Source organism: Lacerta agilis, chromosome 2 (assembly GCF_009819535.1).
Source record: "Lacerta agilis isolate rLacAgi1 chromosome 2, rLacAgi1.pri, whole genome shotgun sequence".
Lineage (NCBI taxonomy): Eukaryota > Metazoa > Chordata > Lepidosauria > Squamata > Lacertidae > Lacerta > Lacerta agilis.
This window is the reverse complement of record NC_046313.1, coordinates 52,798,681-52,815,993: the sequence shown is the minus strand read 5'-3', so window position 1 is coordinate 52,815,993 and position 17,313 is coordinate 52,798,681. Positions and strand designations below refer to the sequence as shown.

Sequence of the window (17,313 nt, the reverse complement as noted above, 5' to 3'; positions counted from 1 at the left end):
ACGGGACGCTCTTCCCGTGGCTTTAAGGGGCCCTTGGCGCAGACAAGGAGACCCCTAAAACCCCCCGGGAGCCGGAGCTCTTCAGCTCCGCTCCGCCATTATCCGGCACCAAACCGGAAGCCTATTTTAAATATTTGTACCCTGCTACTTAGCTAAAGGCTCCCAGTAATAAGATAGCCCCTACCCTCAGGCTTGGAATATAAAGTGATGAATGAAAAGGGGGGGAAATACATCTCAAAGATGCCAAGAAGATTGAGGTTTTAGGCATAATGAACATGCTAGCATACTGAACATCCTGAAAACAGCATATCTTTTTGGTATCTTTGAGAATCATTCCTCCTTTTTGCTTGTTATTTTTGAATACTTTATGGTTTTGGTGGGGTTTTTTTCCTTAGTCTGAAATACACGATACAAAAGGAAAAGGTTTTGTGACTGAGGAAGAAAACAAATGAACTTTGGGTGCTAGTTCTTAGTTGCATAGTTCTTGTAAGTTCTCACTGCCATTGTTCATTTGACTGATGGATGGAACTAGGTTTGTCTTCCCTTTGCTATGATATTATTTCTGGGAGGCAGGGGCAACAGCTTCTCGTTGACCCTTGGTTCCCTGGTCAGTGATCGAGGCACAGCACCCTGCCCTGTGGTCTCAGAATACAGTAATTTACACATGTAGCTCTCCTATTCCTAGTAATATCCCACTGTATGGTTCACAGGCAATGAAGAGAGAGTAATATCCCATTGTATGGTTCATGGGCAATGAAGAGAGAGTGCAAACTGAGGTCTAGTGCAAGGAAGAATCCTATCCATAGTGGATAATGATGAAGTTGAGGGATTGATAATTGCAGAAAGCCAAGGTCATTCCTCCAGTATGGGATTCCAGTCCCTACTCTCACACTAGTAAATTGCACTGTTTTATGTCAAATTTCCAGAGACTTTGCCCTGTGATAATGTTTAATCAAATGATAGAAACTTGTTGCCTAGTTAATGACTAACATAGCGCTTCCTTTGTTTTCATACTGATGTATTGGTGCAGCCCTCATACTCAAGTGTTGTTAACCTTGTGCTTGGTAGTAAACCCAAACATAAGAGCTCATAAGAGCTCTTCTAAACCAGTACAGTATGTCTAGTTTTCTGCGTGCAGGAAAAAAATGTATGGAGCAGTATTTGGATGTCTGTATACTTTTCCTTATAAAAACAAATATCCCTAAGCTGGACCAAACATGTAGGAAAGAGGTGTCAATGAAAATCTCCCCTGGTGCCCACAAAAAGCAAGGGGGGGGGAACAGTGGGGACCATGACAGTAGCAGAGGATTATAGACCCCCCCCCACCTGTCACATAAATAAACATGTGACAGCTATGTCACACATGTGGTGAATGTGTATTATTTTAAATGGTCAACATAGCAGGATTAACTTAGAGCAATTGGGACTGTTTTAATTTAGTACAAAATTCCACAGTAACACACAATTACTGAAGTCAGTTTGTCAAGTTATATGGCAGTATTCTTCATGGTCTTTAACAGTGTGTAACACCTGTTTATCTGAGGCATACAGCCTTAGTGACACAAACTCTCAAATTGTAGATTCTTATATTTTTGTCAAGTAATTAACTGCAGTCTATGGTGAACTAAGGTCATACTGGCAGCAGTTCAATTTAGCTGTTAAAATTCTAAACAGATATGACCACAGGTCTTTATATAACAATAAATAGTAGCAAAGAAAAAGTGTGTGCTGTACAGTGCCCTGTGAAATCTTAGAACAGGTCTCTCAGCTCTATCCGTTCCTTCCTTGGTTATCAGTACTATGCACTTTGGTTCATAGAACATGAAGGTTCTCCTATGCAACTATGCAAAATTCCGAAGATTGCTGTATTTTTCCATCTATAAGAGCCCTCATGTATAAGACTCCCCCTATTTTGGGGGACTCAGATTTAAGAAAACGGGGAGATATATCAGTGTATAAGACGCACCCCCTAATTTTTGGCATTATTTTTTAGAGAAAAAACCTAGTCTTACACACAGAAAAATATGGTATAGATTAAAGGTAGTGGATGTGGGTGTGTTGGCAGAACACTCTCCTGGTCTTCTTCTTCTGTTTCTGTCATCTCCACTGTCTCTCTTCTCACCTTGAGAGAAGACAGAGGCTGGTGCAATACTGACTGTTACTGCTACCAATGCCTACTTACCGTAAATGGGAAAAGACCATGGGGCAAAGGAGATACCTATCCAGGCAGGTAATCAGGCTCTAGGAGGCTGGGGAGGAAATAATTGGCTCTCTTACCTGCTCTGGCAGGGAGTAACTAGAATGGTTGGAATTGAGCAGCAAGGTGGTTTTGTTGTTGTTGTTGTTGTTGTTGTTGTTGTTGTTGTTGTTGTTGTTGTTTTTAAACCCAACTGCTTCCTTAGAGAAAATCTTTAAAGATAATTATTTAATTTTAATTAATTATGCCATTTGTAGGCTGCTTCATTTTCTGGGTGATTGAAAACAGCTTTAAAAGCAGTAAAAAATTAAAAATCGCAGTAAAATGCAGCAAATAAAGCATGTGCATTATAGAAACTAACTTTTGGTAACTACAGAAGTCTATAACGGGTAGATAGGTATTTACCATGCTAATTCAACTGGATTGCATAAGGCTTATGTGTCATCATAATGTGTCACACCCACAAGTTTTTAAAAATAACAATAGTCATTTGAAAACTGTGTGTAAATATTTACCATTCCTTTTAATGTGTAGCTCTGTAAGTTGTTGTCTTACTTGGAGACATCCCTTAAAGACCATAGGCAGGAACACACACACACTTGAATTGTTCATGGGGTTCAGACACACAAACAGGTACTGGAATGTTCTTTTAAAAATTAAATAGGTTCTCCTTGAGTTCTGTATTGGCCCGAATATAAGCCGCACCCAAATATAAGCCGCTCCATTCCTCGCTGTTCCTGGCTGCATACAAGGGGGAGGGGCCGCACTGTGTTGCCAGCGCCCTTTCCTACACTCCTGGCGCTGTTTGTCCCACGCTCCTGACTGCATACCATAAGGTCATGAATATAAGCCACACTTTAACTTTTCATGGTCGGAATTTGGGGGGGGGGAGTGAGGCTTATATTCAGGCCAATACGGTATTGCTGTTCTCCCCACCACACACACACACACAGTTTTCCTACAAAGTCTCATGCCTGCTTTGAAACGCTCCTGCATTTTTTATTGGAGATGATAAACTGTGTTTTCCTTTCATTTTAAGAGGCAGTTGATTGGTTTTCTTCATTTCAAGATCCCAAAAGGAAATATTTTTCATGAGCTAATAAATTATTTATACCAAGGCTCTAGGAGTCACAATGTGAGAATAATGGGGCTGGATTCTCATTCCACCCTTCCTGCTGGCACTAGTGTTTCGCTACTCCTTAATTGTGTCAAGTTATGTAGCACACTGGGTGCAAGTATTTCCTAGCTGATACTGCACACCCTGATCCCAATCTTCTAGCCATCTGGTGAGATTAAATGTATTGAATTGTGATGCGAGAAGCGTTTGCAAAACCAGGAAATCTTTACCAGATTTTTCCATAATAAATGGCTTCCCAGCTGCACAAATAAATATCCACAGTACAAAAGAGATATGTACAAAGTTGCAATGTAAAATTCTGTGGTGTTTCTGCTTCAGCCCCACATCTTGGCAGCAATGAAGGGATATTACAGGGGTAGTCAGCTTCTTGACTACTTGGGAGATAATTCATTCACCCAGTCTATAAGACATGGTGGTATCCAAGGGGGATTGAATAATTTGCCTTTAAGTGCCTAGGACATAGAGTGGGAAATATCAGACTAGCTGTCTGGGGTTTGGAAATATGATAATTGTGTCTGGTGAAGGAAATGTCTTACCTAACCTGAGGCCAGTGCAGTACTTCCCAGAACTCTTGGGTTTTTGAGGAACAGATATGACACACACGCAAGTATGCTGCGCAAGAGGCAATTTGGCTTGCTTTTAAACGTAAAAATAATGGGGGGGGGGAAACAGAGGTGGTGAAGATAGCAAATTTAGCTGCATCTTATCAGGGCTATGGGGAACCTCTGGGGAGAAATTTATAGAGGCAAACTAGGTCATAGCTCTTGCCACCCTTATTGAACTATTTTTCCACAGCAGAAGTGAACAGATAATACTGGGCTGCCCATTGTTAAAGCTCCTTTTAAAGTTGGAAGTGTGGTTTATACAAGAGACAAGTCAAAATCGCAAAATTCAGGTTAAATTTCTGAACTGCAAAACAATTCACGTTCCATTTTGTCTTTGTTATGTGCTGATGACCTTTGGCTTAATTTTAATTTTAAAACAAAGGAACAAGATAAGATGGTTTTGTTTAAAGACGCTGTGCATTTTAGCATGTATGCCTTAAGTTGATTTTTCATACCAGCTTATAGCATCTTAAGAAGTATAATGGAATTAATTTTTTATTTAATTGTGATATGTAAAATGCAAGCCTAAGGCAAGCATTTGAAAAGGGGACTGTTCTTTGTTTGTGATATACCAGATGTCAGGGACTAGCAGGGTACTGCCGAGTGTGCAGGGGGCTGGAGTCTGATTCAGGAGAGCAGGACAGTGGTTTGTAGGGACCTGTTCCAGCCAGGAGGCAAGAGGAGCTTCAGAGCTTTAGGAAGAAGCAGGCCAGGCAAGTGAAGGGCCAGATGCCTCCCCACCCTCTCCTATACTATTGTCTTCCAGAACCAGGAGAGTCTTGAAGCGGGGAGAGCAGAAGCAGGCTTCCATGCAGGCATAGTCTCCAGCTGTGTGCACGCAGTGCCTGTCTGGGAAGGTACATAAACAGATGGAGGGGAAGTGGTTTCCTGTTGCTGCAACTGCTGCATGGAGCACAGGCCTGGGAATAGCTGCCTAGAAACCAGATTGGTGTGCATAGTTATCCAGAGCTGTAGAAGCAACAGTTGTAGAAGCAACTGTGTTATCTTTGACAGTAAAGAATTAACTATCTGCTGTGTGCATTCCTTTGGCTGGGAAGCGCCCTGGACACCAGAGGCATGTTAATCTTGAACAGTGACTGACCTCAATCACCTGGTTGCCTTATTATTGTGTCCACAAAGAAGCAAAAACTGTAAAATAATAGCATTTTATTATATATTGTGGAAAGCAATGTGTGGCCTTCATTTTCAGAACTATAACATGCAGTTTACGGATAGAACTATAACATGCAGTTTACGGATGGCTATGTGGAGTGGGCTTTAACAGGAAACACAGTTATAACACTCTGTTATCACTGTTCTGTCAGGCTGCACCTCTTTATCTACCTTAGTCGTGCCTAGCATTTTCTCATGTGTCTTTCAGTATTGTAACATATAGCTTTTACTGACTATATTGCTATAGAGCTGCGGTCAAAGCGTTGAGCCAGGAGAACTGTGCCTTACTTGTAATCTGACATTGCCCAACCTGTGTGGGCAGTTAAGTGACCTTTCTTCGTGGTTTTAAAGCATGAGCTTGGTTCAGATACTTCACTTGATAATCCTTCTGACCCACTTTTGAAAATATATGCCACCTTCAATTACTTTGTTGGCTGTTGTTTGCTTGAAGCTTTCTCTGCTCTGAATAGAATACAGTGGTACCGCGGGTTAAGAACTTAATTTGTTCTGGAGGTCCGTTCTTAACCTGAAACTGTTCTTAACCTGAAGCACCACTTTAGCCAATGGGACCTCCTGCTGCCGCTTCGCCGCCAGAGCACGATTTCTGTTCTTATCCTGAAGCAAAGTTCTTAACCTGAAGAGTTATTTCTGGGTTGGCATAGTCTGTAACCTAAAGCGTATGTAACCTGAAGCGTATGTAACCCGAGGTACCACTGTAGTTAAAATGGCCAAGAAGCCTACTCTTACTTTTAAACTTCTATAGCTGTTTAATGTACTTTATTTTCAGATATGTATTTCAAAAAAATCTCAAAACACTTTGCAACCTATCTTAAAGCATGAAATAGAACGTTACAAAATATCAAAATAACTTGACTGTCATATACAGTGTTTTTAGCGGGGGGGGGGCTTAAATATAAACATTGAAGATAAAAACTGAAAACAAAAATACAATAAAATTCCACATATACAACATCATTTGCAATTAAACAAAATAACTAACATAGAAGTTGCACAACATTCCCCCCCCCCACACCTGGTACTATAACCTCTCCCAAATACGTCCTTTACAATCTTTCATTTACAAGCCTCATTCTCAAGCATTCCCACCAATCATACTGATAACATAGGTAATGCTCAGCCAACCATTTGACATAAAGAAAATGCCTGGTCTGCAAAAAATCCCAGACAGTTTTAAGCATGATTAACAACCTGCTCATTCACCCATCACCATCTAGGTCAATGAAGCAACATACAAACAGCAACATAACCACTCACTCCTTGTCTCTCATCCAGGTAGCACCTTAATTAGTTTGCTCTCCCACACTATGTGGAATTAAACAACTTCAAAAGACACAAACAAATTACAACCCAGACTTTCACTCTGGGCAGCCAAAAACACAATTCCAGTTACCACTGAATAATACCTCTGGATATGTATATTTAGATAATAATGTAAATTACATTATGCTTTCTAAATATGAAGGAGAGAAGGAACTTATTTTGAAAAATTCTGAGAAACAGTACTTCAGGCTCCCCTGCACCCAGTTTAGGCAATGGTAGGCATCTCTTCCAGCCACCTGGCTAATTTTCAAAATTCCAATATTGCATGATAAGGGACATTCTCAAAGCCAGGAAATCTTGAGTAGAAAGCTAGTGTTCAGTTAGAAAATGTCTATTTCTTCACTAGGTTGGGGCACACCTATTAAATTACGTAAAAGGGGAGAAACAACACATGGGAATGGCAAGCTTTAGGAAATTCCAAAAGAGCATGGTAAATAAATGCAAACAAGTAACATCTGCCTCTGTGCTGTGACTCAGTGGGAAGGATGGCAGTTCAAGTGCTGCTTCAAGGAAATGTCACTCTGCATATTTGCAGTTTGTGCCCCACAAAAATCTGAGCAAAGTATATTGGTGCTGGCCTGCTGGAAACACTTTTTGCTGAATAAAAATGTTTTTTTACTTGAGGAAGCAAAGAGAACCTAGGAAGAGTGCTGCTGGATCAGGCCAGAGGCCCATCTAGTCTACCATCCTGTTCTCAGAGTGACCAACAGTTGCCTATGAGAAGCCCACAAGCAGGACCTAAGCGCGGCAGCACTGTCCCCACTTGTGATTCCCAGAAACAGTCAAGCACTGGGGCCAGAATCCAACCCTCCTCCTGAGGCCAGCTGCCATGTCATCAGAGCACTGCTGCCTCTCGGTCTGCAAAGGCTTTTATTAGTCTTATAAAAGCACACTTCACACCCACTCCAATTGAGATACGACGTATAGAGTTGGAGCTGATCAGTTCTAGGGCTCTGTCCAGTCATGTTATGGATACCATTTTCAGCGTGTTCACCCTGAGGTTGTGAACCAAGCTACTTAGGGAACAGAGACATGTACATGCAGGATCATGACGCTGGTGGTGGTTCAGCTTCAGGTGTTTTCCCATTAAAAGTACAGTTGTACTTACCTAAAGCGTAGTTTTCCACTTGGAATGGGAAAACTGAGTATTTGGAATGCTTTACAGTCTCGCTCAGACCTAGCTTCCACCTTCGGCTCCATGTTGGGGAAAACATAGGGTATAAGACAGACAAGCAGATGAGATTCTATCCAACTAAGTTATATTCAGAGCAAACCCACTGAAATTAATGGACCTAGTATGTGTAGGACTAACACTGGATAAAATCTATAGTTTTGGTGCAGAAACTACATTGGTTACCCTGGTGCATGACTGTTTCTGGGAGATGGAGGAGGGGAGGTGCAAACCTTTTGATTCTGCTGGACCTCTCAGGGCACTGGAAAGCAACAAGGCACCCCTGCACCCCCATGAATAGTCACCCCCAGACTTCAACAGAGAAAGCTTGTGTATGTAGAACCTGAAATATGATACAAAATGTACAGGCACTATTCTCATTTTGGAGGAAAAAACTTTACTGCTTCCCTTTTTAGTGTTTTATTTTCCCTCACCCCAGAAGAAATCCTGTGCCTACCCCTGTATCAGTAGCTTTTGATACCATCAGCCATAGTATCCTTCTGAGATACCTTGTGAGGTTGGATTTGAGGCCATTGTTTTGCAGCTTTTCTGCCTTTTCCTGGGATGTTGATCTCATAGGATGGTGTTGGTTAGAACTGCTGTTCCACCCTCTGGCCATTGATGTGTAAAGAACCACAGGTTTTCATCTTTCCCCCAGTCTTGTTTTAATCAGTTTCAGTTCATTTTTTCAGTTTATTTTATTTTGGCTTTAAGCCCATAGACATAACAAACAAGAACAGAGAAAACGCGCACATTCTGATTTACAATTACTAGCAACAAAATAGGTTAAAAGATATACAAATTAAATAAATTATTATTGAAATTAAAAATTTCAAGTTGTGTATAACAATCCATTGTGTCTTGTTTTAATCTTGTTTTGATTATTTTTTTGTGACGTACTTTATATTTTGAAGGCTGCTTTAAATACTTTGCAAAGGAAAAAAGTGGACTAAAAATAAAAACTTAGCTGGCAAATGCACGCTCCTCATCCTGAGTTTGTTTAAGGAATAGCAGTTGCCTAACACTTGGTACCATATCATTCCCCGCTCCTGAAATGCCCCCACATGCCTCTTCCTTCTATCACAAATTGAAACAGAATACTGTATAGTTAACCAGTTTACACTTGTGCAACATCAATATAAAAGCTAGTGGGTGAGATATTTTCTTCTTCTTCTCCTTCTTCTTCTTCTTCTTCTTCTTCTTCTTCTTCTTCTTCTTCTTCTTCTTCTTCTTCTTCTTTTTGCTATGATTTCCCTCTCGTTCCAAAAGCTGGGTATTTTTAGTCCATAATAAATATAAATAAAGTCTGATAATGTTTCTGGACTGTATTTTCTTTCAGTCATTCTCTCTCTCCCAACCCCCCATCTCTTTCTCTTCTGCTTCTCCTCTTCCAGTAATCGTCGCTCAATGAGTTGGAAATAGATGAAAGATCTAAATAGTTCACAGTAGAAATGAGAGGTTAATATATGCTCTGTTGAAAGTGATTTGACTTCTGGTTTGTTTGCCAATTGTGTGCATGTTGCAGAGCATGAGTTCTGTAATCCAAGCTCTGCGGGAGCAGAGCTGTCTGTCGGCATTTCTCAACTGAAGAATATTTGGCCTACATTTGCAGAGTATTGATTTTATCTTCAGCAAATGCCTGTTATTAACTCTGTACACACAGACAAATGCATTGTAATAAAGAGTTCATTTCTTTCAGGTATACAGCCGTACCTTGGAAGTCGAACGGAATCCGTTCTGGAAGTCTGTTCGACTTCCAAAAAGTTTGGAAACCAAAGTGCGGCTACTGATTCGCTGCAGGAAGCTCCTGCATCCAATTGGAAGCCCCATTGGATGTTCGGCTTCCAAAAATAGTTCGCAAACCGGAACAGTCACTTCTGGATTTGTGGCATTCGGGAGCCAAAACATTTGAGAACTAAGCTGTTCGAAAACCAAGGTACGACTGTATAGGTGTTGGTAATAAAAGTATTCTATATTTGTAAACAAAAAAGATCCGTATTTCAGTTAATTTGCTTGTGTGTTGAGAGTTCTTAGGCTAGCATAAGGTTACAATGCAAAGCACAACATCAGATGATAGCACAATGCTATACATGCTTACTCAAAAGTCAGTCTTGTTAACTTCAGTGGGGCTTACTCCTAGGTGATTGTGTCTATATAGGATTGATTTGTTTGCCCCAGGTTGTTGCAGTGCACCATGACTAAGAAGATGAGTTCCCAATTTTTGAAATACCTTAGGAGCTAGCTAAATTTGTTCCAAAGCTTGCTTCTCCTCCCATCTCAGGGTTAGCTTCCGAACATCTTCAGAATCCTTTCTTTACAGCCATATAAGCTAGTGAATATCTCCCCAATTTGGGACAGTAAATAGAACAGCCTGGCCGGTCCCAAATCTGCCTGCCGAGAGCCAGAAGGGCCAAGAAGGGCGCCCAGCAGAACTGGTGTCAGGATGGGGGTGCAAATGCAGCAGAGGTGGGGCACCACCCACCCCACAACGCTGGTTGATCAAAGGCAGCCTTCCCTCGCTTGGGCAGCAACCCCAAGTGAAGGAAGGGCTATTTATTTACAGTATTTCATGGTAAATGTGGTTGTGAGTGATGGGGATGTGCGTAAGTGGTGGTGGTGGTGGTGTGTGTGTGTGAGAGAGAGATTGAGAGAGAGAGAGCCTGTACACTCTAGCATGGGATTTGGCTTTTTCTCAGCAGGAGCACATTCAGGTGATATTTTTACTGAGCGCTTCCCCACTACCCTAAGTTTTCTTTCTTGCTTAGTCACTGCTAATCCATATACTGTAGTTAGTAACCAATTTAAGATAAGTTTATGCCTTAATGACATGGGGTTTACTTTGTTGTGTTTCTCTTGCAGTGGAATCTGGTGTGTGATGATGACTGGAAAACCCCCTTAACCACATCTTTGTTCTTTGTGGGTGTGCTGCTTGGATCCTTTGTATCAGGACAGCTCTCAGACAGGTAAAGTACACAGTCAGCTGGCTGCCCTAGGATTTTTGCCCTGCGCTTTTGAGGGTGCAGGATCATTTTTAGTGTTTTCAATTCCAGCTGTGAACCAAAATTAGACGTACGCAGCAGGCTTCAAATAGTGTGCCATGCTCAATGTGAATTTTCCCTTTACTTTCTAAACTCTTTTAGGCGTGCCTCAATAAAAAAAGAAAGACACATACTTCCTTGACATCTACATCTAATTTATTTATTTAATGAAATTTATACATTTGTATAAATGTTAAAAACCTCAAAGCGCTTTACAAGTCTTACACATGCAAATGAGGGAGAGAGGGAGACTGTGAGTGTACCATGCTGTATATGGGTATTCATTCTTGCCTACAAAAAGTAAGTAATAATAATATTATGCAACCTGTTTATGCCAGTACTTTCAGATTAATTTTCACTTCCGTAAAAGGACACTGTGAGTATGAGTGTAACACAGGAAAAGGAAATAAAAATACACCCAAGCCAGGATGAAGATAAAAGAAAAGGGATTGTGGTAAACTATTGCTGCAAGGTTTTCACAATCAGTGTTATAATTTGGGCAGCAAAATGCTGTTGTTATTTCTGTGATTGTAAGTTGTTTTCGACTCTTCTACTATTCTGTTTTAATTGTTGTAACCTGCGCTGGGATCTTAGAATGAAGGGCAAGTAATTAATTATTGTGAAGGCTAATATTCTGGACATGTTGCCTTCAGAGGCTGGGATCTTGAGGAGATAAGTAAAAGGAAGTGTGTGCTGAACCCTTGTTTTACTGGACCTATTTTTTGTTTGCTTAATCTCTCCCCCCCCCCCAATACTTTTCCCTGGTGGGTTCCAGGGGCACATTTACAAGGACAAATAATGCATCTGGAACTTCAGAGAAACTCCCCATAGGCTATTTCATTTAAAAACAAAGTTAGTACAATACATGTATTTGCATGTAGTTTGCTCCTTGAGTTGCTGGACAAAGGCAATCTGTGCTTTCTATCGTTTCTATTAAAACCCAAACAAATTCATGCATGGCATACATATGTCATCCATGTTCTAACCAATAACGCAGAATTCATCCTGTGCTTGCCACTGGATGTTCCATGGCTGTAGATTTTCATCTCTCATCAGGAGATAATGAAAATGACATGCTGCCACCATGTGTTCATCTGCTAGGAAAGGCAAATCCAGATTATTTAACTTTATCAATTGTAAAATTATTGTGACATGAGCTGATACTTAAAATACTTGTTATCTGATTATATCTTGCTTCTCTTTACTAAGCATCACTCCAATTAGACAGAATACAGAAAACCCCAGAATTTTGTCCAACAATATTTACATAATTTCAATGGTTTAAAGCAAAGGTACCTGTAGCTGTGCTGCCTCTTGGTTTGATGAGCATAGTTAATTGCCATTTTAATTTGCAATTAGAGAATGCACAGGACAAATTGGTGGTAGTCAAGCCTTACTAATTTGAGTTCAAAGAATAGTCTACATCATCATCATCATTATTACAAGCTGACCCCATGGGTGCAACCCTGCCTAATGTTTGTACTCCCCTCCCCCAAAAAAGATTCTGCTAACTCCCTGCTTTTTATAACATCCTGCCTGATGCAGAGTTCTGGAGGACTCAAAAGCTTGCCACATTTTTGTGAGTTGTTGGTTAATCCTTGGCATCCTTCCAGGGGGGACACACCCATGGTGGGCAGGACCCAGAAGCAAAAGTGGGCAGAACAAAACATGTAAATTTTACCTTTGCATAATATGAGAGTTTCTACACACACTCACATGCCCTACTCTTACCTTGCATCCATGCAAGCAAAAAGGATTATTGGAGTCCAGGGGCACACTCCAGACAGGAAAAAACACTCAAAAGTTCCTGTAAAGTAGGATTTCCCAAATTTGGATCTCTAGCTGTTTTTGGACTACAATTCCCAACATCTTTGACCACTGGTCCTGCTAGCTAGGGATGATGGGAGTTGTAGTCCAACAACAGCTGGAGACCTAAGTTTGGGAAACTTTGCTGTAAAGCAGGACCATTGAAGGGTGTGGCTGGGGAAGGTGTGTGGCCTGGGTTGAGTCCCCATGGCCAGACAGAGGGGCCCAGGGAATTCCATTTGACTCTTGGGCCCATCTCTGTTCTAGGGCACCATTTTCATTTTTGAAAAGTGGGGCTCATCAAATGTCACAAGTCTGTGTTCTAGTGAAAAATAATGAACAGGTCTTGCAATGTTGGGTGAATGTTGCCAATATCTAAACTTTCAAAAGGTAAACTCAATGCTCCAGTCCCTATCTGCAGGAGAAATGTCTGCTCCTTGAGTTAAATCAACCTGCTAGGTTTCTTTGCTTTCTCTAGAACAATATTGTGGATTCATTTACGGTCTTGCTTGTTTGTTTTTTGTTCTTTTCCTCAAAAGGTTTGGCAGAAAGTCTGTTCTATTTGCAACCATGGGTGTGCAGACAGGTTTCAGCTTCCTGCAGATCTTCTCAACCAGCTGGGAAATGTTCACAGTTCTTTTTGTTCTAGTTGGCATGGGGCAGATTTCAAACTACGTTGTGGCCTTCATATTAGGTAAGACTATTTCCACTCCATTGAAATGTCCTCTTAGCATGGTAGTTTGAGTATGCATACTAAATAATTTCACTTAGTAAGAAATGATTCTGTGTAACTGATAGTCCTTTGCCTAAGAGATTAGACTTATTTTAGGAACATTTAGCAAAATTGATATAGATAAATTTGCCATAATCTATTCTGCTCTGTAGGTCAGGAATTTAGGTCTGGTTCTCTGTGCCACACTAGATGAGATGATGAAGATATTTCTTTCTTTGGCCAATTGCAATTTCAGCAATGGCATGGAAATTATTTCTAGATATTTAAGTTTCCCAGTAATTTGGTGAGAAATGAGCAGAGAACAATTCAAAAACTCTTCCGTCCCCCAAAATGTGGATGAACAATGAGTTGAATGGGCATTTCAAAAATGTTACATTCCTATGGAGACTAGAGTGGTATGCATCTGCAAAATTTGTCAAAAATTGTATATATATATATATTTTAAAAATCAGTTATCTCATTTTGCTTAGGTGTTCCATGCTGCTGGTATTATTATTATTATTATTATTATTATTATTATTATTATTATTATTATTTGATTTATTTGTGTCATGCCATCACTGTGTACAATGATTCACAGGGTAAAATAAGTAAACAAAAATAGCTTATGCTCCAAAATCCTTTATAATCTATAATCTAAATGGTGGTCAGGAGAAAAGGAGGCACAAAGGAGGTAACACTCAAGTAAATGGTTTACTTGGTAGAGGCAACCTCCATATAGAGCCATTTGAAGGTGGCTACCACACCAGAGCAGTTTACATATAGGTGCTTGTCTTTCCCAATCCAAACATTACTAAGTTTCTGTAAATTTGATTATGGTTTCATTGACACTCATTTAAACTTCTGTATTATTATAGTTTTTATTGGGGTGGGATATTTTAATCTTTCCCCACCCCCCAGAAAATGTTCAACTTTGTTTTGAGGTGTTTGGAGCCTCTTGTGATGGATATAGGGTCAGAATGTTATTGTATGATGCATTTTAACATGTAGAAAGCGACTCTTTCCATTTTAAAAAAAATGTTTCTATTGTTGAGGCAAAATTGTGTTTCCTTGAACTGCCATGCATTATTTTTCTTGTACTGGACCAAGCTGGGCCGAAGGCAGCCGGGGTTAGCAGGGTTTCTCAGGCAGGACAGTGATGCATTCCTAGTGTCCCAGTGCTGAGCTTTGTTGCTGCTGACCAAGAGGAGGAAGAGTGAGGTGCAGGATGCTCAGCACCATGTGGGCACTGTGGCACACCATGCGGAGCTCCCAGCGCCTTGCCCCTCCCCCCTTGGTAAGTGGCAATGATGCTTGGTGTTGGGAAGTCAGGTGTGCTCTCCCCCCACCCCACTTGCACCATCCTGTCGACCACAGCTGACAGAATGGGAATGGTGAACTGCATTGCCATGCTTTGTTTTTTTTTTTTTTAATGGAAAATGTTATACTTGTGGGTTGGTTTTTTTTAAATTTAAACCCACTTTGTCCATGCCTCATGTCTTTGTGCATTTAAGTAAAATATGCTTAAGATGTCCATTTTCATTGTCTCTCCAGCAGCGTAGACTGAATAACAATGCAATTCTGTTAACCGACATATTCCGTACTTGTACAGATTTTCCTTCCTCATTTGGTACCCTTTGCTGGAGAAATCTCAAAGGCTGTAGCCACAAATCCCAAACACTGAAGCAGGATTGTACAGGGGACAGGAGTGGGGGAATAGGCAGGGAGTCATGCAGTTGTGGAAAGTTACATCCACCAACTACTGGAATCACTTCATTTGGACATGCTTTGAGTTCACACATGCTCATTTCAATAAACTGGAGCAATGATTTTCTCTTTTGGAGGAACTTCTGACTTTTTTGTACTATGGGGCACTTTTTTTCAATCTAATAATCATACTGCACAGTTTGATTTATTTTCAAAACCTCTCCTAGGCTCATGCACCCTCTGTGCCTTAACACTGTGTTCACACACAAGCAAGCAACTTCACTTGTATATGTATGTAATTGTTTTTTAAAAGGCACTTCTTTTGTTGCCCTACTAATCCTTTATTGGGCTATTGAGTACCAGCACCTCATCCCCCCCCCATCACTGCCCAGAATTGTTTAAAACACATCACGTTTTTGCCCCAGGTTTCTAATATGTGTTGTCATCTCCATGGGTTTGATCCCCAGCATGAATCCCAAGTTTGTGTGGGTGTGTCATTCCTTAGCATTCAGAGGCAGACAGAGAATTCCACCCTGTTTTATCTTGATCAAACATACCCACATTATCACGCTGGCTCATAAACTTTATTACTACCATTTCTTTATCACCCCTCCATGTTAGCAAAACTGTATTGGCACATATTAATTTTCTAAGCATCATCCGACTTCCAAGAATGGTTAGATTTATAACTTTTAGTGACACTTTAAACAAAATTTCATAAGGAGAATTAATATAAATTTCATCTTGAAAATAAAAAGAGAGCATTCTTAAGGCAAGATGTTCTCTTTTCCTACTGCAGTAGCAGCACTGAGGGCCAGGAAATAAAGTGCACTGATACTTTCTCCTCTTTGCCCTGGTGTATATAAAGGAATATTGCCACACACTCTTAATTGAGAAGGAGGTCAAAAAGAGCACCCATAACCCTTGTGTGCACATTCCTTCCACAACAAATGTTGTACTGAGTGCACTGTTCTTTAAGCAATTTTCAAGAATTATTCAGATTGCCAGAGTCTACTTGAAAATGACCTGATGCATGCATATTTCTGGTGGCACAGCTCTTGAAAACCTCTTTGAGCACGCTCCAACTAAGACAGAACAAATTCCTGAAAGTATCTTCCTTCCTCTTTTTATTTTCTGCAGGGACATGCAACAATGAAGCACTATAATTTAAGAAACGATTCCACACGATTCCAGCACTACAAACTTGTGTTTTTAAAATGTGTTTAAGGAGGCCACAAGTGCAGGAAATAAAGGGAGAAGGGAAAAGAATCACGTAATATATTTTATAGAAACTGATTCGTATGCAACTTTGGAACCTCTTTTCTTAATTTATTCCAGAACATACAAAGTTGTTTCATAATGTGTAAGGCACATTGTAAAATAGGGGGTAGGAGTGGGTGGGTGTATGAAAGAGAGATAGAGACCCACCCCACCTCCCAAAAAATCCATCTGAACCACCCACTTGATTCTGCTGAATTCAGTCTTCTTCAAAATAAGAAATTGTGGACTGAAATGTAGGATGCAATGACAAAAACTCAGGTACCCATTGTTGAGAATCTTGTCACCAGTGAAACATACTAGATTATTTCATTTTCCATAAACTACTTCAGAGAACAGTTCTTCACAGAACTGAAGAAAAAAATAAAATTTGCTGCACCAGTTGGTTCATCATTCAAATCTTGCAATATTTCTAACTGGGTTTACACAATGGCCTTCTTTCAATCATGGGGTGGCCTATTGTGATGAGATACATATGAAAGGGAAATTTAAAGGTTAAACAATAATTAGATTCCCTAGGTTTGGCAGTCTTGATTTTTGAACTTGCTGGATGCTAAACTGGAAAGGGGCCTAATACAAAATAGTAATGTGACTTCATCTTAGAGAAGGAAATGCATAATGGTACAGTTTTATGAGTATCAATAGCAATTGTACTGTAAGAGATGATGTAGCATAGTGGCTAAGTGTGTGAAGTCCCTAATTCAAATCTTGCCTCAACTACAAACTCACTAGGGAGTTTTACACAATAGTATTTTCCCAGTCCCCAATATGGGAGTAATAGTAATATGCACTTTCATTGCAATAATAATATGGACCTTCCTTCCTTCCCTTGTTGAGGGAATTGCTGAAATAATCCCTCAGGGCCTTGTGCTTGGTTTCCCTCTTTTGATGCAGCTGCTAGGGCTGCACTTAGAAAACCCAGTTTTAAATGTGTGGTTGTCCGATCAACTGTTTAAGAGGAGAGCGAATTGTAGAGAGGGGGCTGCCCTGCTTCCCCTCTCCACAGATTGACACATTTCTGCCTGCATTGGGGGCACTAACAACTCCACGGCCCTAACAATTTCATGAATGTATACTTGGAGTGATGATGATAAAGAATTTATTCATATCCCACCTTTTCCCCTGGTTTAGGCCAATATATGTGAAG

The 17,313-nt window shown here is 40.4% G+C and overlaps 1 protein-coding gene across 1 annotated transcript in view; it reads left to right on the top strand.

Annotated features, from left to right (window-relative positions):
• The window catches only part of SLC22A4 (solute carrier family 22 member 4), a 48,915-nt gene that overhangs the window by 16,121 nt on the left and 15,481 nt on the right, over positions 1-17,313 (top strand). Inside the window, exons 2-3 of the mRNA XM_033140059.1 lie at positions 10,485-10,588; positions 13,009-13,163. Of these exons, the coding sequence (XP_032995950.1) occupies positions 10,485-10,588; positions 13,009-13,163 (259 nt within the window). The remainder of the gene's footprint in view (positions 1-10,484; positions 10,589-13,008; positions 13,164-17,313) is intronic.